Below are 24,092 nucleotides of genomic sequence, written 5' to 3'. Positions count from 1 at the left end.
CCTGAGGGAGTCAACGTTACTGGCCGAGCAGAGGGGGCTTGGGTCCCCGCTGTCCAGACTTGTTGCGCCGCGCGGCCTCTCGGCTCCACCAATTCCCCTCCCCCCAACCACTTCCTTTCCCTTTCCCTCTCTTTTCAAGGCGACGACACTTTCCCACCAGGACGGCTCCCCTGTCCTCATTCATCATTCTCTATACTGGTTGCGGGGGGCGGGGATCTTTGGCAGACGTACATCTGGAAAAGACCCGGGGAGACAGTCGGCCTCCCGGTCGCCAATGGGGGCAGGGAGGAGAGACGAAGATCTGTGAAGACTTCCAGCTGCGGGCTGGACTGGGGGAGGGGGTGGTCCCAGGGATAAAGCCCACCCCCAGCCAGTGCAGAGGCCTGGGAAAAAGTGTAGCAGAGCATAAAGTTTAAGCAAGCCAAGTGCACACACGCGCGCCACACACACACCCTTCTCTTAAAAACCAAGTAAAGCCCATAGAAGCAGGGTGGGGGGAGTTAGACTGGAGTGCTGCAAAACCCAGGTTTACAGTGTGGGTCTGGTTCTTAGCTACAAGGCAGTGAAAGTAGCTTGAACTTCACTATTACAGAAATTATTAAAATCTGAAAGCTGCCTCTTCCTAGCCCTGCGCCTGGAAACAAGTGTTTGACCTCTCCAAACTCCACATGACTTCACTGTTGGTACCCATCCCTCAAAGTTCTTAATAAAGATTAGTGGTGGTCCAATGGTGAGGTAATCACCTTATGTTTAAGGGGATGGGAGAGAGTGATGATTCCCACTTTAAATTAAAAATTAAATAAAGCAGTCGGTGGTGAATCAAGTGGCAGTGATAGGTATATTTAGTATACTGCAATTTAGTATACTGCAGCCAGCATGTAAATTATTATTAATTTAATGGGTCTCACAAAAAACAAGAGTAAATATTATGGTGTAAAACTTCTCTTTGTATTATTTTTAGTTTGAACAATATAAAGTTGCCATTTTATAGGTCAAGGGTAGAATACTGCTGATTTCATACGGTTCAATGTGTGTGTACTAGATAACAATGTCAACTGCATATCTTACTGTGAATTGCAATCCAAGACTTTGAAAAATACTGAAATTAAGTATGTTCAAGATTTGTGAGATATCGTGTGTATATATACATACATACATGCACAAATATAACTAAAAACACGGCTTTTTCATCAAACCCCTAAATACAGGAATTAAGAGCCCTCCTCATCCCCCTTTCCTAATAGTTTTTCAAGGAGTTTTTTCCCTCCTCTTTTCCTAATTTACTCCACACAACAGGTAGTTAAACATATGGAATGTGTAAGCTCAAGAGGAAGAACAGGTCAAATAGATAAATAGGTTCCAGACGGGTTTCAGGGGCCACAAATGGTTGCTTGGGGTTTGTCTGAGCCTCACAGTCTTACCACAGCTGTTGGGATCTAAATACTTCTCTGTTTGAGATGCCTAGTTTAGACACACAAAGGGTGGACAGCCACTCAGCAGAGACCCACAGCTGCCTGCCACGTCCACAGGGAAAGGGGTCCACAGTGAGCATCCTCGGCTTCCCTTCCCAGAGGTTTACAGGTCTCCCATTTCACCCAACCCCTGTGTCAGTGCCACCACCAGTATTAGTGCCACAGCTCCTTTGCCAGCTTGCCATGGCTTCATCTTCATGACCCTTTGTAACCAGAGCTGGGGGGCGGGGGGCAAGGGGAAGGAGGAGGGTAGACTTCCACCCATACTACATTACTGCAGGTTCAGGAAACAAAACTGCTGATTGTTGGATAAAGTTAAAGTGAAAACTGGATCAGGGACCTTCCTGGTGGTCCAGTGGCTAAGATGCCACGCTCCCTGTGCAGGGGGCCTGGGTTTGGTCCCTGGTCAGGGAACTAGATACCACCTGCTGCAAAGATCGAATATCCTGCCTACTGCAACTGAGAACTGGTGCAGCCAAATTAAAAAAAGGCAAACACAATGATTAAAACAAAAAAAAATGGTTCATGGGTGTGTTTTATTTCAACCACAGAATATTTTCAAATCAGGGTATTTTACATAAAAATCTGAATATACAGCCTTTCTCAAAAAATTGGAATTTTTAGCACCCCTGAACCTAAGTGACCACAAGAACACAAAAGGCTGGAGGGCAGCTGAACGATGGCCATAGAAGAGGCGTTTGCTCTCAGGTTCCTCACAGACTCCGCACAGCCCACTGAACTCAGATAAGTTCCCTTCCTGGCCTCCCTGGAATGTGAGCTTGGTGCCTCTCAGATAAGGCCTCGACTGCAGTAGCCCCCTGTCCATCCAGACCATGAAGGACCTCCAGAAGGGCATCAAGATTCCAGCCAGCTCTCCTCATTCTATACCATTCCCACCTGACCTTTCTTTCTCCAGATTTTTATCACTCAAATAAAATCAGAACAAATTTAAGATTGCTTTTAAAAAATTGCTATCACACACACAAAAAAAATTGCTAACACTCTGAAAATATTTTCATGGAACTTCCCTGGTAAGTTCCAGTAGCTAAGACTCCGAGTAGCTAAGACTCCAAGCTCCCAGTAGCTAAGACTCCGAGCTCCCAACACAGGGACCCCAGCTCCATCCCTGGTCAGGGAACTAGATTCTACATGCCACAACTGAGCAACCAAGACCCAGCCAAGCGAAATAAGTTGGGGGAAAAAATTGTTTTCAGACTTCCCGGGTAGTGCAGTAGATAAGAATCTGCCCGCCAATGCAGGGGACACAGGTTTGATCCCTGGTCTGGGAATATTCCATATATAGTGGAGCAAATAAGCCTGCGCACCGCAGCTACTGAGCCTGTGCCCTAAAGCTTGCAAGCCGCAATGACTGAAGCCAGTGCGCTCTAGAGCCTGCGCTCTGCGACAAGAGAAGCCATCACAATGAGAAACACTGCACACTGCAAGAAGAGCAGCCCTCACTGATGGCAATTAAAGAAAGCCTGCACAAAGCAACGAAGACCCAGCGCAGCCAATAAACAAAACTGTTTGCATTGGGGATTAACCTTTACATAGGGATTCTTAACTTCACGTAGAAGAAAAGAGGTCTCAATGGCAGTGTTAGTGGGAATGAAAAGGTCATAAGTCAGTGTCCCCAGGAAAAGTCAGGACAGCCACGCTGCAAACACGCATTGTGCTCACCACCAGAGAGTGGGTTTTGGGGACTAGAGGAATGTGTTTTTTGCTTTATACAAATCTGTACCACTTGACTTCTTCCATGATCTACTTTAAAAATTTTTTATTTGGCTATACCGGGTCTTAGTTGTGGCACTTGGGATCTTTCAGCTGCAGCATGTGGTGTCTTTAGTGGCAGCATGCAGGATCTAGTTCCCTGACCAGAGATGGAACCCAGGGCCCCCGCACTGGGAGCACAGAGTCTTAGCTACCGGACCACCAGGGAAGTCCCCGGTATTACTTTTATGCAAAAAAAAAAAAAAAAAAATTCCCTTAAAACTAAGCAAAGATAGAAACAGAGTAGAGGGAGAATAAATGGATCTTGGTGATGAGCTGCATGGAGAGCTCAAAGATGGTTCATGGTGGGTTGAGATTCTAAGTAAGGATGACTCCTCTATAAACCATGGTACCAACAATGGAAACACGGAACTTGCCTGGAGGAACAGGTTTGAGAGAGAGGTTAAGTTCAGTTTGGGCCCACGGAAACAGGTAGAGAGAAATGTCCTGTTAGAAAAAAGGGAGTGTGAATCTAAAGCTTGAGGTAGAGGTTGGAAATGAAGCTAATGCTTTGGGAACTGTCCACACTGGAGGGCCAGTTAAAGCCACATGAGGTAAGAGGAGATTCCTGAGGCTGAGAACGTAGAGAGAGGAAGGCCAAGGACAGAAATCAGGAGAACAGCCATCCCTGGAGCAGGCAGAAGAGGGAAGCCACAACCAGGGCTGTAGAAGGCCTGGTTAGAGAAAGTGTACAGGGGGTACCGTCACCAAAGGCAAGGCAGCAGAGTTCAAAAAGACAGATGTGGGGGCTTCCTGGTGGTCCAGTGGTTAAGAATCCACCCTGCAATGCCGGGATGTGGGTTCAATCCCAGGTCAGGCAACTAAGATCCTACGTGCCCTGGGGCAACTAAGCCCAAGGGTGCCATATCTACTGAGCCCGTGCACCACAGCTAGAGAGCCCACACACCACACTGAAAGATCCTGCATGATACAATGACGCAGCACCCCAAAAAGGCAGAGGTAACCCGCTGTGTTAGTGGCTGTAGAGCAGTCAAAGAAGACCAGGTGTTAGAAGAGGCTCAAGTGATGAATGACTTTCTAGAGTACTGCCTTCCCAGAATTTCAACCACAGGAGATCATTTTTAACATGGCAAACTGGGGTGAATTCAATTATTGCACCCACTTTTCACACTTGGGTTGGAATGAGATATCCACATCCTTTCTGGTGCTGGTGTTGGGTTTTGACTTGTGACTCGTTTTGGCTGGTAAAATGTTAATACACTTACACTTTTAAATGTGCTAGCATGGGACCACTCCAGGGGTCCAGTGGTTAAGAATCTGTCTACCAAAAAAAAAAAAGAATCTGTCTACCAATCCAGGGGACCAAAGTTTGATCCCTGGTCCGGAAGATTCCACATGTCTTGGAGCAACTAAGCCCAGGCACCACAACTACTGAGCCCACACTTAGAGCCCATGCTCTGCAACAAAAGAAGCCACCACAATGAGAAGCCCACGCACCACGACCAAAGAGTAGTCCCCACTCGTCACAACTGGACAAAGCCTGAGCGCAGCTACGAAGACACAGCACAGCCATAAATAAGTAAATGAATGTGCTGGCATGACCTGATGGGACTTCTTATGCCCCTGCTCCTCCATGAAAGCATGGCATGGGGCCAGGAGAGGAGACCCAAGCTAGACCTACAACCTGGTACCAAGCCTGGGTGAACGCAGCGAAGTCTAGTCAAGGTCAACCAAACCTCACCAACTTGCAGACTATCATTGAGGAAAATAGATTGTTCGTGTGAGATGTGGGTTTTTTATGCAGAAGCACCACTGTAATAACTAAGACATAAGTCAACACCCCCAAACACATACCAAATACAACACACAAAATTTGTAAAACAATACTTACCCATAAGGTATATAATGTACTCTGACAGTTTTTATTACATTTCATTTTTTTTTACTGCCGGGTGCAACCCACAGTTTGAAAAACACTGTTCTAGATAAATTGCTCTGGATTTTTTCACTACAACACATGACGATGGACCACACTGTATATTCACAAGAGTGGCTCACTTACCAGTTGGGTGACCTCACGGAAACTACCTTGCCTCCCAAATGTGTGAACAGGGGACAATAAAATCCAGCTAACAGAGTGGTCAAACAAATTCAATATGAGATCATGCATATTAAGTGCTTAGCAAAGTGACTGGTACAAAACAAGTATTTAATAAATATTACCTATTCTTTTTAAAAATATTTTATTAATTCAGAAGTGCCAGGTCTTAGTTGTGGCATGTAGGATCTACTTCCCTGACCAGGGAGCGAACCTACATCGGGAGTGTGGAGTCTTAGCCACTGGACCACCAGGGAAGTCCCAGCTGTTCTTTTCATTACTGAAACATCTGGTGAGGAACAGCAGGAACCAGAACAATTCCAGAGGTCAGGACTCATTTCTCGTGGATGGGAAACCATGCTGAAGTTCCAGTCTGGGAGAGGGTGACTGATGGCACGAGAGGTCTGGGCAAGGAAGAGCCAGGAATCAAACCAGTTGAGGCTGAAAGCTCTGGAGCAGTGAGGCATTAAATGCATCTTTGCTCAGTCCTGTCTTGTTCACCACCTTCCTAGAGTCTTGAAGGGATTCAGAGACCGGAAGGTATCATTAACTCCTCCTATCCCACCCTCACACGTGGATGTCTACACGCACCACCTGAATGTGAGTACGTGGCCAGCCAGCAGAGAATAATTAGTTGGCATCAGAGAACAACACAGGATCAGAGAAACAAGACTGCCTCCTCTGAGCCCGCATTCTCAATTGTTCCTTGAGAGAATTGGTGGTTGAGTGGTTAAGGACTCCACTTTTTCACTGCCATAGCCTGGGTTCAATTCTTTGACTCGGCAATTAAGATCCAAAAGCTGAGCAGCACGACCAAAAAAAAAAAGTTTCCAACTGCTCCACAAACCAGAGACCAGAGCCCGTGTCCACCAGGTATCCCTGCCGTAGCACCCCCACGCCAGGCACCGAGAAGGCACACGGCTCCTTCTGATGTGCAAGGGAAGGAGGAACATCATTTATGGACAACGGGAGGGAGTGAGCATCAGAAGCAGGTTGTAAAAAAGGCTTCTTTATTGAGAGCAGCGAGTGTAAAAAAAAAAAAAAACCAAAACAAACAAACAACAACAACAATAAAGGTGTGGGGTGGGGGGGCCACCGTCCTGTCTCCTCCAGGACCAACCCCCACCTTCCATGCCCTCCCACCCCGCGCTGCAATTTACATACAAAAGCCGCCCACGGTGCATACAAAAAAGGGCGGGTTATATAGTGTCAAAAGCTCCTGAAAACTCCTTCATCTGCCAGGCACTTAGGATGAGGAAAGGAGAGAAGGGTGGGAGGAGACTCGGGGCTGGGTTGGGGCTGGGTCAGAGTCCTCGCGTCCACGCGGGAGGACTCACTGGCTGTGTCCTCCACAATCCAAGTGCAGACCCCAAAGTGGGCCCTGGGGGGCCAGAACCACGCAGGACTTGAGTATATTAAGGAACTCCCTTGAAGCCAGCTCACCCGCAGCCCAGCACCACACACCCCTACCCCGCCGGAATGAAGTTGGCAGGTGGGTGGCAGAACTGGACCCGGGCAAGAGGAGGAGACCCAGGCCAGAAATTGGGGTTACCTGAGGCACCCACACTGTCCCTGATGGGGTAGGGGTGGCAGAGAAAGCTGCCCAGACCAAGGCCCCAGCTACCCAGTCTGGGTCCGAATCAGCCTCTCCGAAGGGCTGAAGGTGGGGAAGAGGAAGAAAGCCCAGGCCCTGCCAGTCCTCAGCAGTGCCTGTGGTGCCAGGGCGGGGCCCCTAGGGCCCAGGAGGACCGGGATCTAGCCCCTCATGCTGTGGGCACACCCTAGGAAGTCCTCCCCTGCCCACGCCATCCTGAGGCACAGCCTGCCTGGGCTCCCTCCTCACGGCTTGCTGTCTGCGGGGCTGTCTCCCAGGGCGTTAGCGATCTCACTGAAGGAGGGCCGATCCTTGGGGCTGAGGGCCCAGCACCGCTGCATCAGCCGGTACAGCTTGGAAGGGCAGCCCTCAGGCTGCGGGAGTCTGGCCTTCCCAGCCTGCAAGTCTGTAGAAAGAAGGAAAGAAGGGTAGTCAAAATATTTAGCCACCTGTCCAATACTCGGTGGGCTTTCCAGGTGGCTCAAGGGTCAAGAATCCAGCTGCCAATGTAGGGAGACACAGCTTTGATCCCTGGGTCAGGAAGATCCCCTGAAGTAGGAAATGGCAAACCGCTCCAGCATTCTTGCCTAGGGAAATTCCATGGACAGAGAAGCCTGGCAGGCTACAGTCCACGGGGTCCCAAAGAGTTGGAGTGACTGAGCATGCATGCTTGCCAACACTATGCGGAGCCTGCAGTTCCCAAAGGCAGCCACAAGAGGGAGACTCTCCGGGGCACTGGACAGTGCGGGTGAGAAAAAGATTCAAGCAGTTCTTGGCAAGTATCTTGCAACTGAAGCAAAGGGCCTTCCCTGGTGACAGTTCCCACTGGCGGGCGGGGGCAGGGTCCACGCTGCACAAGAAGCAGCCAGTGCACAGGGGCCTAAGTGGGGTCGATGGGCAGGCATAAGAGTGGCTAGAGTGACCACGACAGGGACAAGGGCTATTCACCAAGCGGTATGAGTGCGTGTCGGGAATCTCACAAGTGAACGGCCATATCCATGTACCTGCGGACACCAGCCCTGAGGGGAGGCCGGCTGAACTGGCCCCAGGACCCCGAGTAAGCTCTCCACCGAGAGAACACGGTGAACTGGCCCCTGGAAATACAGCTGCCTACCTGCCAGCACCTCGTCGTCTGCCTGCCCACCATGGGGCATCTCCCCGTGGGTGAACACCTCCCACATCAGCACGCCGAAAGCCCAGACGTCAGACTTGGTGGAGAAGTCACCCTCCAGGATGGCCTCGGGGGGCATCCAGCGCAGGGGCACCCAGGCCTGGCGGAAGTGGTAGTACTCACTGCGGGACAGGAGGACACAGAGGCAGTGGGGTGGGGAGAGGGGCATGGCCTGGGACCCCAGCCTCACCCCAAGGGTCTGGTCTCACACCCGGGCTGGAGCCCAGGTTTCCTGTTTCAAGGCATCCTGGGAAATTGGAAACATTTTTGTTTAGCAAGCAGTGGGGGCATACATACACCAGATGAAATCTAGAGGCATCCGTGTGGGGTCTGATGGTTAAAACATCCCCTTAAGAATCAGACTTTGCCAACATATCAGTATTTTTTAAAAGCTTCTAGTCATACATACTTTGTCAGTTTAAGAGTGTGAAAAATGCATATGTTAAGTGGAAAGAAATTTTAAAGAACTTTACTGGTGATAAACCAACCATGACTAAAGCAACAGCCAGACGAACCGTGGTGAGTCAGAGCTGGGATGACTCGGGGTGTTGGGGGGTTCCTGAAGGCACTATGTAAGCATGTATTCCAGAATGATCTCTGGCCGTGGGTGCTGAGCTTTAAGTCTTAGGCTTGCAAAGAATAATGACTGAATTCAGGAAGTAACAGAGGGACCCCTATGGATAGTTAAATTATATAGAAATTGCTATAAAGTTTGACTAGTTCTTCTTTTTAAAGATTTGTAATTTTTTATCACTAGAGAAAAGCGTAAGGTCAGGGAGCTGAGGTCGACGGGCTGGGGTGCCTGTGCACCCTTGGGAGAGGGTGGGAGGGGTCTGGGCCCCCTCCCCCAGGCCCTCCAGCTTTGGACTAGGCCCCTCTGCTGGCCCAGCTGTGTCTGCCCTCCGCCCCTCGCCACCCCACCCACGCCCCCTACCTGTTGTACACGTCCTTGCTGAGCCCCAGGGCCGAAACCTTCACCTGTCTCTGGGCGCTGACCAGGCAGTTGCGGGCGGCTAGGTCTTTGTGCACAAAGCGGTTGTTGGACAGGTGCTCCATGCCCAGGGCCACCTGGGTGCAGAGGCCCACCTGGAACGAGGAAGGGGCCCGTCAGAGCAGCCTAGGGCCGCGGGTTTCCGGAACTGCCCTTGACACAGCCCTTGGTGGGGTCTCAGGGCCGTTAACACGATGCTTAGGAAGCCCCAGAGCAGAGGCCCAATAGCCTGTTTCCTTCTCATAAAAGGACCTGCCTCCTGGGTCCTTGGAAGAACTGAATTTAATGAAATGAAGTGCTCCCCCCACGCACAGCAGGTGCTAGACTAAGTGAGTGGCAGACGGGGTGGGAAGAACACACGGTAACCAGCTGCTGAATGAAAAAAAAAACGTATAATATTAAAAAACAATCATATCTGTGTATAAAATTTGTGTATAAGTGAACGTAGATATACACACCCACATACATACACAGACTGGTTGCCTCTGAGAAGGGGGACGAAGGCCAGAGAGAGAAAGTAGGGAAACTCGGTTTCTATTTTTTGTTGCGAACTACATATAGAAAAGTTCACTAAATATATGTCTACTTTCATGAATAATTATAACACCCACACTCAGTTAACAGACATCAAGTTAAAAAAAAAAACACAAAAATCAACAATGCTAGGCCCCCCCGAAAACCCCCATTGACTCCTTCCCCATCACGAATTCTCCCCTTTTCTCAAGAGGTAATCACCATCGTTCTGGGATAATAATTTCTTGGCTGTTCTTTATAGTTTTACCACTTACGCATATGTTCCTCAACAGTGCAATTCAGTTTGGCCTGTTTGAGAACCAGATAAAGCTGGAAGCAACAAAAATGTGTATCTTTTTTGTACCTGGATTCTTTCACTTAACATTGGGAGAGTCACCCTTTTTTGGGATATCATGGTACTGAGTTGTTTTTCATCATAAATATATCGTAACTTCTTTGTTCTTTTTTAAAATGTCTATTTTAAAAATATCTATTTATTTGGCTGCATTGGGTCTTAGTTGCCGCATACAAACTCTTAACTACAGCATGTGGGATCTCGCTCCCCCGCCAGGGATCAAACCCTGGCCCCCTACATTAGCAGCTCAGAGTCTCAGCCACTGGAGCACCAGGGAAGTCCCCATAATTTATTCTTTGTAGGGCCGGACGACATTTGTGTTTCCACTCCCACCCCCACACAAATTTTGGCTATTGAGAACAGCGCTGCTCTGAAGGTTCTTATGAGTGTATACATGCATGAGTTTCTCTAAAATACCTCACATAGGGTCAGGGACTGTAAGCAGCTTCAGCATTAGAAAATAATGTAAAATTATCTTCCAAAGTGTAGAAACAAATAAAATGTAAGACAGCTGGGGAGATTTTCGCTGCTACCTTTTTAAAATGTTTGAGCCGTGTCCATGTAGTGTATATAATACATTACGTGCTGTGTTTAGCCACTTGGTCGTATCCAACTCTTTGGGACCCTTTGGACTATAGCCTGCCAGGCTCCTCTGTCCATTCTAGGCAAGAATACTAGAGTGGGTTGCCATTCTCCAGGGGATCTTCCCAATCTGGGGGATCGAACCCACATCTCCTGTGTCTCCTGCATCGCAGGCAGATTCTTTACCCACTGAGCCATTGGGGAAGCCCATAATATAGTATATTAAATGTAATTATAATTAAGATACATTAACATTTAAAAAATACACATCAATGCATTGGATGCATATTAATTGAGCATCTACTGAATGCCATACAACTGAGTGCTGATGGAATACAACAGGGATGGCAAGACTGGGCTCCTGGTGAGAAGGCAGTCTAGGAGGTAAGAACGGTACCTGCAGGAGGGTGCCATCACCTAGGGGGAAGGTGAACCACACCAAACAAAGGTAAAGTCAGGGCGCCAGGGAGTGCTTGTAAAGGCCAACGGCCCCTTCACCTCTGCCACCTTATCTAAACCTTGGGAGGACACTGAGGGACACAGAACATGCAGCATTTCCCTGCGTATAAAAACAAGGCAAACGGAAATGCAGAGAGGTCCCTGTGGAAGGTCACTTACTGGCCAGCTGTGTCTCTTCCAGCACAGACACACTCAGGGCAGCTATAAGGGAGTAGCCACCCGTCACACGTGTGATCGCAAAAAGATGAGAAGAACATGGCCTGGGAATTCCCTGGCAGTCCAGAGGTTAGAATTCCACACTTCTACTGCAGCAGGGCATGGGTTCGATCCCTGGTAGGGGAACTAAGATCCTACACGCCACGCAATCCAGCCAAAAGAAAAACAGAGAACGTGGCCAATGACCAGTGTCATCGGTGATCAAGAAAATACTAATTAAGACCCAACAAGGTATCATTTGCCATATATCTTATTGTAAAATGTCAAAAGTCAGCCTTCAGCTTATCTCCAATGGTTCAGAAAAATGCATAAAAATCATAATATATATAGAGAAGAATAAAGCAAACTAGGCAAAATAAACAACTGAATCTGAATAAAGGGTCGATAGGCGTTCCTTGAACCTTATTATTATAGTCTTTTAAGTCTGAAATATCAAAATGAAGTTTAATCAAACATACACACAGAGGCCAACAAACACATAAAAAATAATAAGAAACAAAAGCAGCCTGTGTGTGGACCAATGAGAATATGTCACAGATTAACCAAGATTATACCAGGGCTTCTTGGGTGGCTCACTGGTAAAGAATCTGCCTGCAATACAGCAGGAGCAGCAGGAGACATGAGTTTGATCTCTGGGTCAGGAAGATGCCCTGAGGAGGAAATGGCAATGCACTCCAGTATTCTTGCCTGGAAAATCCCATGGACAGAGGATTTTCTGTCCACCAGGCTAAGTGGACAGTCCATGGGGCTACAGTCCATGGGGTGAGCTATAGTCCATGAGGTCTCAGAAGAGTCAGACACGACTAAAGCGACTGAATAGGCACACACACACAGCCATACCACCCTGGACACACCTGATATTGTCTGATTATGTTTAGTGTGATTCTTTGTCCCTGAAGTTCAAAAGGGAGCAAAAGTGAATGTGAGTGGTCAAGGGGCTGCTCCCGCCTTACCCCAGGGCAGGAAGGAGTCAGAGAGAGGGGGTCAGGGCACTTGCTAAGCCAGGCTGGCTGCTCCCCTGCCTGCTCCCTGTGAGGTGGGCTCCTCAGCTTTGCCCACAGTCCGGGCTGATGCCAAAGCCTGGCTCTTCCCTCAGCACTGCAGCTGGCCCTCCTGGGTCACCTCACCACGCAGGGGCCCCAGGAACGGCAATCTGCCATCAGTGAGGCAAGCGGTGGGCTGCTGCCTGTGGACGGGCCCCTCCGCATCCCAGGCTGATCCCGAGCAGCTTCACTGGCCTGGCTCCCAGGGTCACTGCGGGGCAGACAGAGGACCCGAGTCCGAACACACTGGCAGCAGGGTCACTCTAAAAGCAGACCTCGGTCTGCATGCTCTGGCCCATGAGATCCCTGCAGGCTTCGCTGCCCCCACGAGAGGTTTGCTAACTGTGGTCACAACCTATTAGTATGTCACAAAACCCACTTAGTGAATTTTCATCAGCATTTTTTGGGGGGAATTGAAAATATCAGAGAGCATCATACTCAGTAAGGGTCAGTATCATTCATGGAACCTTCTTCATATGTCTATGTTGCGTTGTGATGTAAAAAAAGCGCTTTTTTTTTTTTTTGCTACTGTGGGTCTCAGTCAAGAATAGTTTTAAAAAAAACAATAGGGACATCCCTCGTAGTGCAGTGGCTAAGACTCTGTGCTCCCAATGCAGGGGACTCAGGTCCGATCCCTGGTCAGGGAACTAGATCCCACATGCTGGAACAGAGAGTCCATGTGTCACGACTAGCAGCTAACAATCCCACACGCCACACCTGAAGATCACATGTGCTGCAGCCAGGACCCGGTCCAGTCAAATAAACAGACATTTTAACAAACAAACAAAAACGATCTATACCTCAACTGTCCAAAACAGTAGCTCCCAGCTACTTAAGTTAATAAAAGCTTCATAACATAAAAATTCAGTTCCTCAGTCTCTCTAGCCACATCCTAAGTGCTCAATAACCCCAAAGGGCTGGGGCCTTCCGCACTGGATGGCACAGGTATGGAATGTTTCTACCACCGAGGGAAGTTCTATTAAGCAGTGCTGACCTGAACCATGACCAGCCTGGACACGCTAAAGATCCAATGTATCGACCGACACTGCACGTGCAGACAGGCTGAACTTGGGCCACAAGCAGGAAAGCTCATCTTCCTGGTGCATTTTCTTTATCAAAAGGGAAGCCACAGGACTTCACCGGTGGTCCAGTGGCTAGGACTCCACACCCCCAAGTCAGGGGGCCTGAGTTCAATCCCTGGTCAGGGAACTAGATCCCACATGCCGTAACTAAGAGTTTGCAGGTCACAAGTAGAGATTCCACACGCTGTGTGCCACTACAACAGCAGGTGCAGACAAATGAAATAATAATAATTTTTGTTTAAGGTGAAGCCACAAAATCTCTGGAGAGCTTCCAAATGACTGTGCGGGCCAGTGAGGAGAGGTCAGGTCAATGGGTCCACCAGGATGACTGAGCCCTCCCTGGGTGCAGGGCCCGACAGTTTATCTCCAAGGAAAAGCAGAGACTGTGCTCCCCCAAGAGCTCCGGCTCCCAGGCTGTCATCCTCAGAAAGCTTCAAGTATCATTGATGGTAAAAAGGCCTCAGAAATGGACACTCCACTTCAGGCGCCAGAACCCCAGGGCACTGTCCAGTCTTGCCTGGTCGTCACTAAACAGCAGACAAAGGCTTTTGTCACGAGCTCTCAGCGGACTCGCCTTCCTCCTCAGCCGGCCCTCTCTGCTCTGGCTCACAGGCTCCTCAATCTGCTGCAAGTCATGGGAGCAGAAGAGAGAGGACTTGGCTCGGCGACTAACTTGCTACCTTTCCAGAGAGGCAGTGTTTCTGGAAATACTGGCTGAGCGAGGACAGTAAAAGAGAATCTGCCAACCCCAGCCAATTAAGCGTTTTCCTATTGCTGGGCGAGCCGCCATCGGATGGCCACGGGATTAATCTTCAAACACCGTTACAAAGACTTGCACTTTGGTAACCCACCCTTCCTTCCAACTTTTATACCCTGGGGGCTCGCCTGAGTTCTGGCCAAGCCCCTGTGACACTTCCTGGGTCTTCTCAGACAGCCGGCGCTTCCCGTCCAGCTTCTGACTGCTTAAAGCAAAAGTGGGTCCAGCAGGTGTACTAGACTGCTCCTGCCCGTCATTAGTCTGCAGGTGATCCACGAGGAAGTCACAGGTTACAGGGCTCAGATTTCAAAACCCCCTTCACCTTATCAACCACACCAACACACATCACCTACAACCATGCCAATACCTAGGGCCCTCATATGTTCTTTTTAAACATATTTTATGTATTTATTTAGGGTCTCAGTTGCAGTATGTGGGAAATTTAGTTGCGGCATATGAACTCTTAGCTTGGTTTCAGTATGGGGGATCTAGCTCCCTGACCAGGGATCAAACCTGGGCCCCCTGCACTGGGAGTGCAGAGTCTTAGCCATTGGACCACCAGGGACGTTCCCGTACATCTTTGATCTCCTCTATTTCGGACCAGGAATCCTCCTGGGACTCCCACCAGCTCAAGCATACCAGGCACGGCACTCTCATTCCAGCTCTAGCTGACCAAGGAGCAGCCTGCCTACCACTCTGTCTCCCTTTAAAATCTGATCGTGTTCTCCTTCTGTCCTCTCAGGAAGGACCCTAGAAACATAAAGTGGCAAAGCGGCTCACTACATTATTGGCACAAGAAACCATCTAACAAGGTTTAATGTGTCTTTCTTAAGGATTTTCATTTTCACGGAATCCCCCAAAGGAAGTTTTTCAAACTACCAGTCAAAACCCACATGAGAACTTCCCTGCTAGTGCTGGGCTGTGCTTAGTCGCTCAGTTGTATTTGACTTTTTGCGACTCCACAGACTGTAGTCCCTGCCAGTCTCCTCTGTCCACGGGGATTCTCCAGGCAAGAATACTCGAGTGGGTTGCCATGCCCTCCTCCATGGGATCTTTCCAACCCAGGGATCAAACCCAGGTCTTCCGCATTGCAGGTGGATTGTTTACCATCAGACAGTAAAGCCACCAGAGAAGCCCATGAATACTGGAGTGGGTAGCCTATCCCTTCTCCAGGGGATCTTCCCAACCCAGGAATTGAACTGGGGTCTCCTGCATTGTAGGAGGATTCTTTACCAGCTGAGCTACCTGGGAAGCCCTGCTAGGGCAGTGGATAGGAATCTGCTTGCCAATGCAGAGGACCCAGGTTCGATCCCTGCTCTGGGAAGATTCCACATGCGGTGAAGCAACTAAGCCTATGCACCACAACTATTGAGCCCTGGTGTCACAATTACTGAAGCCTACACACCCTAGAGTCAGCAAGTCTCGACTTCTGAGCTCGCATGCTACAACCACTGAAACTGAAGAGCCCAGAGCCTGTGTTCGAGGACAAGAGAAGCCACCACAAGAAGCAACCCGTGCACCGCAACTAGAGAGCGGTCCCCACTCTCTGCAACTAAAGCAAGCCCACGTGCAGCAACAAAGACCCAGCTTGGCCAAAAATAAATAATTTCTTTAAAATAAGACCCATATAGTTCTCAAGACCAATTTAGTGGATTAAAAATAAATATAGGATAAGAAATATTAAGAGCATCAAATACAGTGTTGTGAAAGCTTAATTTTAGCTTTAAGTGTGTGTGTGTGTGTGTTGGGGCATGTGCTGGGCCATGATACAAAATGCATTTCTTATAGGAGTCTCTAAGCAAAACCATTTCAAGCCACTGTCCTATCCCAGGGCTCCTTAAACCTTAATTAGCTTAAGAATCAGCTGGAGAGCTTATTTGAAAACTTTCGGTCTTCAGATCCCACTCGCAAAGATTCTGCCGTACGTGTGAGGTACGGTCCAGAAATTTACAGTGTCTCGTCCTTCGCCCACCGTCCAATGCAGAATACTGTCCTCGGAGAGTGTGGAAACCAACTTATTGAAGTTTCCCCATCAAGTTCAAGATGCTCGGGCAACAAAGTGTGCAAGAGATCTTCAGCAAAGGTGGTGATGATTTCAGCCAGAGTCCCTCGGGTCACGTGAAGGAAATAACTGACTTCCTGTCCCTTGCCTACGCCCCCGTCCCAGCCACAACAACATACCTAGGCTCCTCTTCACCCACCATTCACCTACTTCTTATCCTGAAGACTTGAATTTGAATGGCTTTCTTTGTTCAGATTGTCTGTCCACCTAAAGGACACGGACACCTTCAAGGTCTCTTACATCTCTTATGACGTTCTTTACGTCTCTTGCTGACTTTTCGTATCTTATCTGAAGTCTGTAAAGCATGTGCTGCACTCATTTACCCAAGCTCTCCCCCCAGATCCTTAGTGCCCAAGGACACCCCACGGTCTCAATTTTGGATTCCAAGGGCCCTGGGCACCGTGACTGGCCCAATGACAATTCACTGGTTCCCTGCGTGCTCTCGTTTGTGAGCTCTGGGGTCCTGACATCCCACCCAGCTGGCGAGAGCTATCCTGTCCTGCGGTATCCCATCTCCAGCCACTGCAAACTGTCCTGTGGCTTCTCAGAGATGGAGGCAGGGGCACCACGCCAGGAGGCCAGCCCACTGGCCTTGTCTGGGCCTCAGCGAATTCACCTGTGATGGGAAGAGGTCAGCCTGAAGGTCACAGAGCTGCTCCTGCAGAGAGATCGAGGGCAGCCAGGGTTCCCCCCACCCTCCTGCCTGATCAACCAGCCACACCTTGCTGTGACCCGGGTCAGCCTCCAGGCTGGGAACAGTCACCCGGAAAGGAGGCCCAGCAGTCTGCCTCCTGCGCTGAGCTTTGCTTGCTTATGTGGTGACATCATTGTCACCGTGGACACAGAGCACCCGGCCACATGGAAGCGGGGAGGGGGTACGGGAGGGGAGGAGGCGGCAGGCAGGGAGAACTGGGCACGGAAGGCAAGGTCTGAGGCGGGCAGGGCGTCGTAGGAAGCGTTCCCTTCTTCACTGTTTCAGCCCAGGCCTGTGTCTCCACAGGGCCCCAGCCAGGGCTCTATGCCAGAGGCAGGAGCAGAACCGGAAGGAAAGGCTGGGCAGCCCACAGCCCGAGTGAGAGCAAAAGCGTGAAAACCACAGGCGGTGAAACCCTGGCAGCCCGCCCACACCCCCAGGGGATGAGGGAACACGCTCAGAGCTGCGCCCAGCCCCGCCGGCTCTGAGACGCCCGGGCTGCCAGTTGCCCCTTCAGCTCAGCGCCCTCCGCAGCCGTCGAGTTCCAACAGCCCGGGCCAAAGGCAGTGCTTCTCCACAAAGGCAGTGGGGCCACACAGGGTGGCTCATAGGCTGCGACCGGTCACTTAGCCCGTCTCAGCCTCTTTACCCATCGCAGGGAAGTGATGCCATCCCAGAGGATCACGGTGCTCCCCGAGTGCTCACCCCGGGGCCTGGCCCGTGGGCAGCGCTCGACCAGGGCACCTGCTAAGGGACCGCCCGGCTCCCGACCCCCCACCCCCCACCATCCTCACCTTCTGCTTTGTGCTGAGGGGCTGCGACTTCAGCTTCTCATCCTTGCTCTTGGAAATCCTCAGGAACTGTTTAAGGTCTCCCTGAAGAAAAACCCAGCATCTCTGTCAGGTCACAGCCCAGCTGGTGTTCCCCGCTGCCAAACCCAACCCCAGCGAGTGCTCACAGGGCGCCTGCCCGGGGGGGAGGGGGCGAGGACCCCTGACCTGAATGCCCGCCCCTCAGCCCAGACCCCTTCCCACGGGGAGAGTCCAGTGGCAACTAAAACTTATAGGAAGCGTCTCCTAGAACAGCGGTCCCCAGGCGTTTTGGCACTAGGGACCAGTTTCGTGGAAGACAAGTTTTTCCACAGACTGGGAGGGGATGGTTTCAGACTGATTCAAGCGCGTTACATTTATCAGGCACACTTTATTTCTACCACAATTACATCAGTTCCACCTCAGATCATCAGGCATCAGATTCCAGAGGTTGGGGACCACTGTCCTAGAAGCTCCTGGTCAGAAAGGGAGGGGGACAGTCATCGCTGCCCTCGGGGGAGCCCTCAGACGGGCAGGAGAGGAAGCCCCTGCCCCGAGAACGCCAAGAGGAAAACACGGCCCCCGACCCTCGGTCTTCACAGACCCCAGACAGGAAAGCCTCGTCCTCTAGACCGAACTCAGACGGGGCCCTAGCGGCAGAAACATGTGCAGCGTGCTCGTAAGCCCTCGTTCATGGAAAGACGAGGCTCACTCCTCGCCCTTCCTGCACCCGAGCTGCAGAGTCTGCCACGCAGCCGTTTTTGAGGACCAAGGGGACTAGACGCAGTGAGCCCGGGACTGCAGAGTGAGGGGCAGGGCCGGGCAGCCCCAGTGGGGAGAGAGAGAAGGCCGGTGGCTAAGCGAACGCTGTCCCTCCAGTGGCACCGGCTGCAGGGAAAGAAGGAAAGCCGGGTCCTCATTATGTTTATTCTCAAGGGCTGACAGGCCTTGGGAAGTGAAAAATGACAAACCAAAGAAAACCAGAATCAGGGAAAAGGGCCTGGAAGGCGTCCCTGCTGTTGGGCTGAGGAAGAAGCTGGAAGGAAACTGGGACCAAACCCCAGACAGGGGCCAGCAGATGGGAAACGGGCTGAGAGTAAGGAAAGGCGGGGTTGGAACGGGGGACTCACGGTGGGGTGGCGACGCAGGCTCCAGCGGTGCCCTCGCCCCAAGTCAGGGCTCTGCCCCCGCCCCAGCCCCCAGGGCGCCCCCGGCCGCCTACCAACCCACCCGAGCCCCCAGGGCGCCCCAGGCCGCCTACCAGGTCCACGTACTCCAGCACCATGTAGTGTGGCTCCGCCTCGCGGCACAGCCCCAGCAGCCGCACCACATTGGCGTGGTTCAGCTTCCCAAACATTTCGAACTCCCTCCGGAAGTCCAGCTGCTGCTGCTCGTCCCGGCTCTGCAGACTCTTCACGAGCACCAGGGTCTCAGGCGATCCTTCTTCCAAGCCCTGTGCCTTCGCCAGGAACACCTCCCCAAACTCGCTCTTGCCTGCGGGCATAGGACTGAGTCAGCCAGCCGAGGATGCCCCGACTTGGGAGGCACCTGGCCGGGGTCACACGCGGGGGCGTCTCTCTGCTCCCGCCCAGCTAGACCGGGCAGTGACCCCGGCTCTGTGTGTAACTCTGAGTGAACCCCTTCCCCTCCTTCCCTGGGATTGGCAGTCTCTAACAGTGAAATAAAGGGGTCAGATTAACAGTACTTTCTAGAAGGTGGTCTGTATGAGAATTTTAGGTGATTCACCGTTAACACGTCTTACTTCTATACTTTAAGCTATACTCATAAAACACAGATCCGTAACTTCCCACAGTTTTTCCTACAACTAAGCTTGTTGTTTTTGTTCGGTCACTCAGTCGTGTCTGACTCTTTGCGACCTCATGGACTGCAGTACGCCAGGCTTCCCTGTCCTTCACTATCTCCTGGAGTTTGCTCAGACTCATGTCCATCGAGTTGACAGAGCTCAGTTTTTTTTTAAAGGTGAGAGAAAGTCAATCTAAAGGAAACATCAAGTGACTAATACACAGGAATGACAAAAATCTTGGGGGTGGGATGTGGACAACGGGCACATGGGGGACGCACTGGACCCGGCCGCCCTGATGCTCCCTCCATTTCCGAGGTTCTGGGCTTCAGGGGCTCCAGAGACACCAGCCCCTGGTGCAGGTGCAGACAGACCTGGAGCCTGTAGTTAAATAGGGGGGTTGATGGAGGCCATGGCAACACACCCAGCGTGGTGATGGGCTGCAGGCTGGCCCGCGGGAAGTGCATCTTGTCGCTCGTGCTGTGGCGCTTGCTGGTGGCAGCGGAACCAGAGCCCAAGCTGGTCAAGGCCACCTCCTCCTGGATCTCGGCTGAGGGCTGTCCGTTCTGCAGAGGCCCGCCTGGGAAGAGGGGGAAAGGGGGAGTGAGGATGAGACTGGCCACCATGGGGACTGCAATTCTTTCTCACAGTCTCCCACTCCCAACAAATGGATCTAATACTAGTGATCTACACAATGTCCACACACAATCCGGTCAATGAATTGAACGGCCTGGGGCGAGGGAGCCCAGCACCCCTTAGGGTCTGACCACTTATTGACATAGCCGATTACAACCTTTGAAAAGAGACGGCACAAGTCGCAGCTGAGTCACTGGTCCCTAGACAGCCTGGTGACATAAGGGTTTTTGCTTTCATAGGGTCTCCTAGGTGCAAAGCTGTAAACAGGCACAAAGGCTGTAAAAATCACAACAAGGGAAACTCCAGTCCTGCTCCTGAACCCCTAAAGTGAGAGGGGAGACCCAGCCGTGTCCATAGGGGGCTCCTGGTGGAGGAGAGGAAGGGCAGGAGGAGGGAAACAGGCAGACAGAGCCCACCATCCCACCTGGGGAAACTCAAAGACTAGCAGAGGGAGAGACAAGATGTGCAAGGAAACACTAAAACATATGAGCCAGGCTGCTCAGAAGCGGAGGCCCTGGGAATCAGCCAGCTCCAGGGGGCGGGTGGAGGGGTGGGGGCTGGAAGTGAAAGTTGCTCAGTCGTGTCCGACTCTTGGTGGCCCCACAGACTATACAGTCCATGGAATTCTCCAGGCCAGAATACTGGAGTGGGTAGCCGTTCCCTTCTCCAGGGGATCTTCCCAACCCAGGTATCGAACCCAGGTCTCCCGCATTACAGGCAGATTCTTTACCAGCTGAGCCACCAGGGAAGCCCAAGAATATTGGAGCAGGTAGCCCATCCCTTCTCCAGGGGATCTTCCTGACCCAGAAATCAAACTGGGGCCTCCTGCATTGCAGGTGGATTCTTCACCAGCTGAGCTACCAGGGAAGCCCTATACTGAAATTATGCCTGTGGTTTAGAACTGCAGGGAAAAGGCAGGGAAATACAGGAGGCTAGCCTGAGAATCCAATGAGGAAGACTTGAGCCAGGCTGCTCAGAGGCCGAGGCCCTGGGAATCAGCCAACGTGGGGGCGGGGGGTGAGCGGAGGAAGGGGGTGGGTGCGGCTCGGCTTTGGCTCCAACTGCTGCACTTTCCTCCACGGCCACGGGAGGGCGCTCAGCACCTGCGCGCGACACCGCCTCCCTCTTCCAGGGCCCCTCACCGTTGAGGCACTCCATCTCCGGCTCCTCGCCCTCCGGCTGCTTCTGAAGCCGCTTGGCCTTGCAGCGCTTCTTGCAGTAGAACATGAGGCCCAGCACGGCGATGATGTAGGCCACAGCGGCGCCCACCGACAGCCCGATGGTCTGGATCATCTTGTAGGGGGGAGGGCTGCCTGGGCCCTCTGATTCCTCCAGCACCGGCTTGTCTGAGAGACACACAGACAGGTGTGGGCAGGGGCGACTAGGGCAAATGCAGCCCTACTGCTCTGCCGGCTCTCCCCACCCCACAGATTCAACAGCCTCCCAGACTACTTGATGCTCTGACCAAGCCGGAGCAACCTGGGAGGGTCACCCCCATCACTGGCTTCAACAAGGGCCAGTTCCTGGGGGCCCATTGAGGCCGGAGGGAGCTCTGCAGGATGTGAGTGATTTCCAGGCTGTTTCTGCACCCAGACACAAGCCTGGGACACACATCAGAAGCACACCACAGTCGGCCCCATCACAAACCCATGTCATTGTTAACAAGCATCCTTAGTGACTTGAAATCTTGAGTCAGGCCCTACAGAGCTGCATGTGGGAACTTCTGGTTTATAACTCCAGCCATCACCCAGCACAGAGCAGGTTCAAGAAACACTTTTGCAGAAAGATCTTCTAGTCTACAGGCTTTCAGTGGCCTTGGGTCCCATGGAGAAAGAGGTGCCAGGTGGGAGAAAGGCCCAAGGGGGAGGCCGTCCAGGATCCCCCAGTTGGCACACACCCAGTGGCTTCAACCAAGAGGCCACCACTTCACTTTACCCATTTAAAGTTCCACGGAAAACCCTGTCTAAAAACCAGTTCTGGGACTTCCCTGCTGGTTCAGGGGCTAAGACTCTGTACTCTCAAATGCAGGAGGCCCAGGTTCCCATTCCTGGTCATAGAACTCGGTCCCGCATGCTGCAACTAAGACTTGGAACAGCCAGATAAAGTAAATTACACATTAAAAATACATAAATATTTAGAAAACCAGTTCTGCTGCTGAACCAAAAAAGTTTGAAAGCCTCTTGCTCAAACCACTGTCATCTTAACAGAGAAAAAAAAGAGGAAATACCACCTGGAGGAGCACAGAGCTGGGGATCAGGAGAGGTCAGGCCCAAATCCCCAGTCCCAGGCCCTACTCAGGGCCTTACACCTTTCACCATCTGGGTTGCCAGGGCAAAGGAACCACATGCTGCCGCATCCTCTCGCCACCCACCCAGGACCACGAGGACAGACCTGGGAGGAAGCATCTCAGGACAAAAGCACCCCCCACCGCCACAGGCTCACACACCCCGGCTGTGGAAAGTGTCAACGACAGCCCAGGTCAGGGCAAGGAACCTGAGACTGCCTTGTGGTGGCCCCGAGGAGGGGACCCAGATTCCCCGCCGCCATTGCAAAACACGGCTTCAGTGCCTTTTGTGTACAGGGCTGATGAGAACAAGGATGAGAAAGAAGTCGGGCGCCCACTTCCCGTGCAGGACAGCCCCGAGGGCCCCATACCCACGACGTAGAGGGGGGCCTCCGTGTGCTTGATGTTGCAGCTGTTGCCCGCGATGCAGGTGTAGCGGCCCGAGTCCTCAGGGGCCACGTCGTGGATCACCAGGGAGCCGTTCTGGAAGATGTGCATCCTGCCGGGAGAGAAGCCCCAGCGTTGCCCACCTGGCTGGCCCCGGGAGCCTGAGCTGCAGGGCAGGCGGCGGGGTGGGGAGGCGGAGACGGCCTACCTGGGTCCGAGCTTGGTGGGGTCCAGGATGCGATCCTTGCCCTTCCACTGAATGAGCGGCTTGGGGTCCCCCTGGGCCTCACACCGCAGCAGGGCTGTGTGGCCCTGGTATACGGTCGTGCGCTCCGGCTCCACCTTGAAGGTGATGAACACTGGATGGGAAGAGCCCGGCGAGGGGCAGGGAGCAGTGAGCAATGGGGCTGGCGGGGTGCGGGCCGCGGCCCCGGCCCCACGCCCGGCACGGTCGCACCTGCCACGGTGAGCTGGACGTGGGCGCGGATCTGGCCCTGCAGCCCGTTGGAGGCAATGCAGGTGTAGTTGCCAGCGTCGTCACGGGTCACCCGCGAGAAGTGCAAGGTCCCGGCGTTGTCTGTCACCCACTCTGGGAGGCTGCTCCCATCTGCAGGGGAAATGCGGGGGAATGATGGGCTGGACCAGAGTCCCATCACGGTCGGCAATGCCTTCAGTCACTCACCTGCACTCAAAAACATGCCATTGCTCCAGCCTACCCACAGACAAGGTCCAAACTCCTGAACCAGGGGTCGGGAGTCCCTGTTACTCACTTTTTCTAATTTTCCAGCCTCACCTCCTTCTACTGCCCTGTAGAAGTGCCCTTCCACTTCCACCAAACTGGACTTCTGGCTGGGCATGGAATTTGCCCTGTTCTCACCATCACTGCCTGTCACTGCCTACTCCTAGCACTGAGCCCTGCTCTTTGCCACTGTCCTGCCCATTCTGAGCCTCAGCCCCCACAGAACGCTCCCCCAGACACCTGAGCAGAGAGGGCCCACTTGCTTCTCAGAATTGACAACCTTACTCTCTTAATGGGAACGTAAAAGCCCTTTAAAAAACTATTTGGCCATTCACATCAAGGGTTGTAAAAATGTGCCTACCCTTTTATACATAATTATTCCATTTCTGGGAATCTTTCCCAAAGGAAATAAACCCAAATCCAGAAAAAAAACTTCGCCGTAAAGATGTTTACTGCGGCAATAAAAAAAAGACAGAGAGTGAGAGAAACAGTGAGAAGCAGAGAAAGGAAGCAAGGATGGCTAACAACGCAAATGTCAGACATTTAGGGAATATTTAAGTAAATTACAGTGAACCCAACTATTGGAATATTATTGTAACCATCAAAACCAATGGTC

At 51.8% G+C, this 24,092-nt stretch overlaps 1 protein-coding gene across 2 annotated transcripts in view; it reads right to left on the bottom strand.

The window, feature by feature from the left end:
- Positions 1-6,290: 6,290 nt before the first annotated feature.
- PTK7 (protein tyrosine kinase 7 (inactive)) overlaps positions 6,291-24,092 on the bottom strand; it is a 64,293-nt gene continuing 46,491 nt past the window's right edge. For both annotated transcript variants that reach the window (XM_027524564.1, XM_027524563.1), the window contains exons 11-20: positions 23,195-23,344; positions 22,946-23,096; positions 22,722-22,849; positions 21,209-21,412; positions 19,855-20,010; positions 18,891-19,123; positions 17,615-17,695; positions 9,001-9,152; positions 8,010-8,188; positions 6,291-7,301 (exon numbers count right to left, since the gene is read on the bottom strand). In XM_027524564.1, coding sequence (XP_027380365.1) covers positions 7,141-7,301; positions 8,010-8,188; positions 9,001-9,152; positions 17,615-17,695; positions 18,891-19,123; positions 19,855-20,010; positions 21,209-21,412; positions 22,722-22,849; positions 22,946-23,096; positions 23,195-23,344 — 1,595 coding nt within the window. In that variant the 3' untranslated portion in view covers positions 6,291-7,140. The remainder of the gene's footprint in view (positions 7,302-8,009; positions 8,189-9,000; positions 9,153-17,614; positions 17,696-18,890; positions 19,124-19,854; positions 20,011-21,208; positions 21,413-22,721; positions 22,850-22,945; positions 23,097-23,194; positions 23,345-24,092) is intronic.

This window comes from Bos indicus x Bos taurus, chromosome 23 (assembly GCF_003369695.1).
Source record: "Bos indicus x Bos taurus breed Angus x Brahman F1 hybrid chromosome 23, Bos_hybrid_MaternalHap_v2.0, whole genome shotgun sequence".
Taxonomy (NCBI): Eukaryota; Metazoa; Chordata; class Mammalia; order Artiodactyla; family Bovidae; genus Bos; species Bos indicus x Bos taurus.
This window is presented reverse-complemented; position numbering and strand designations above follow the sequence as displayed.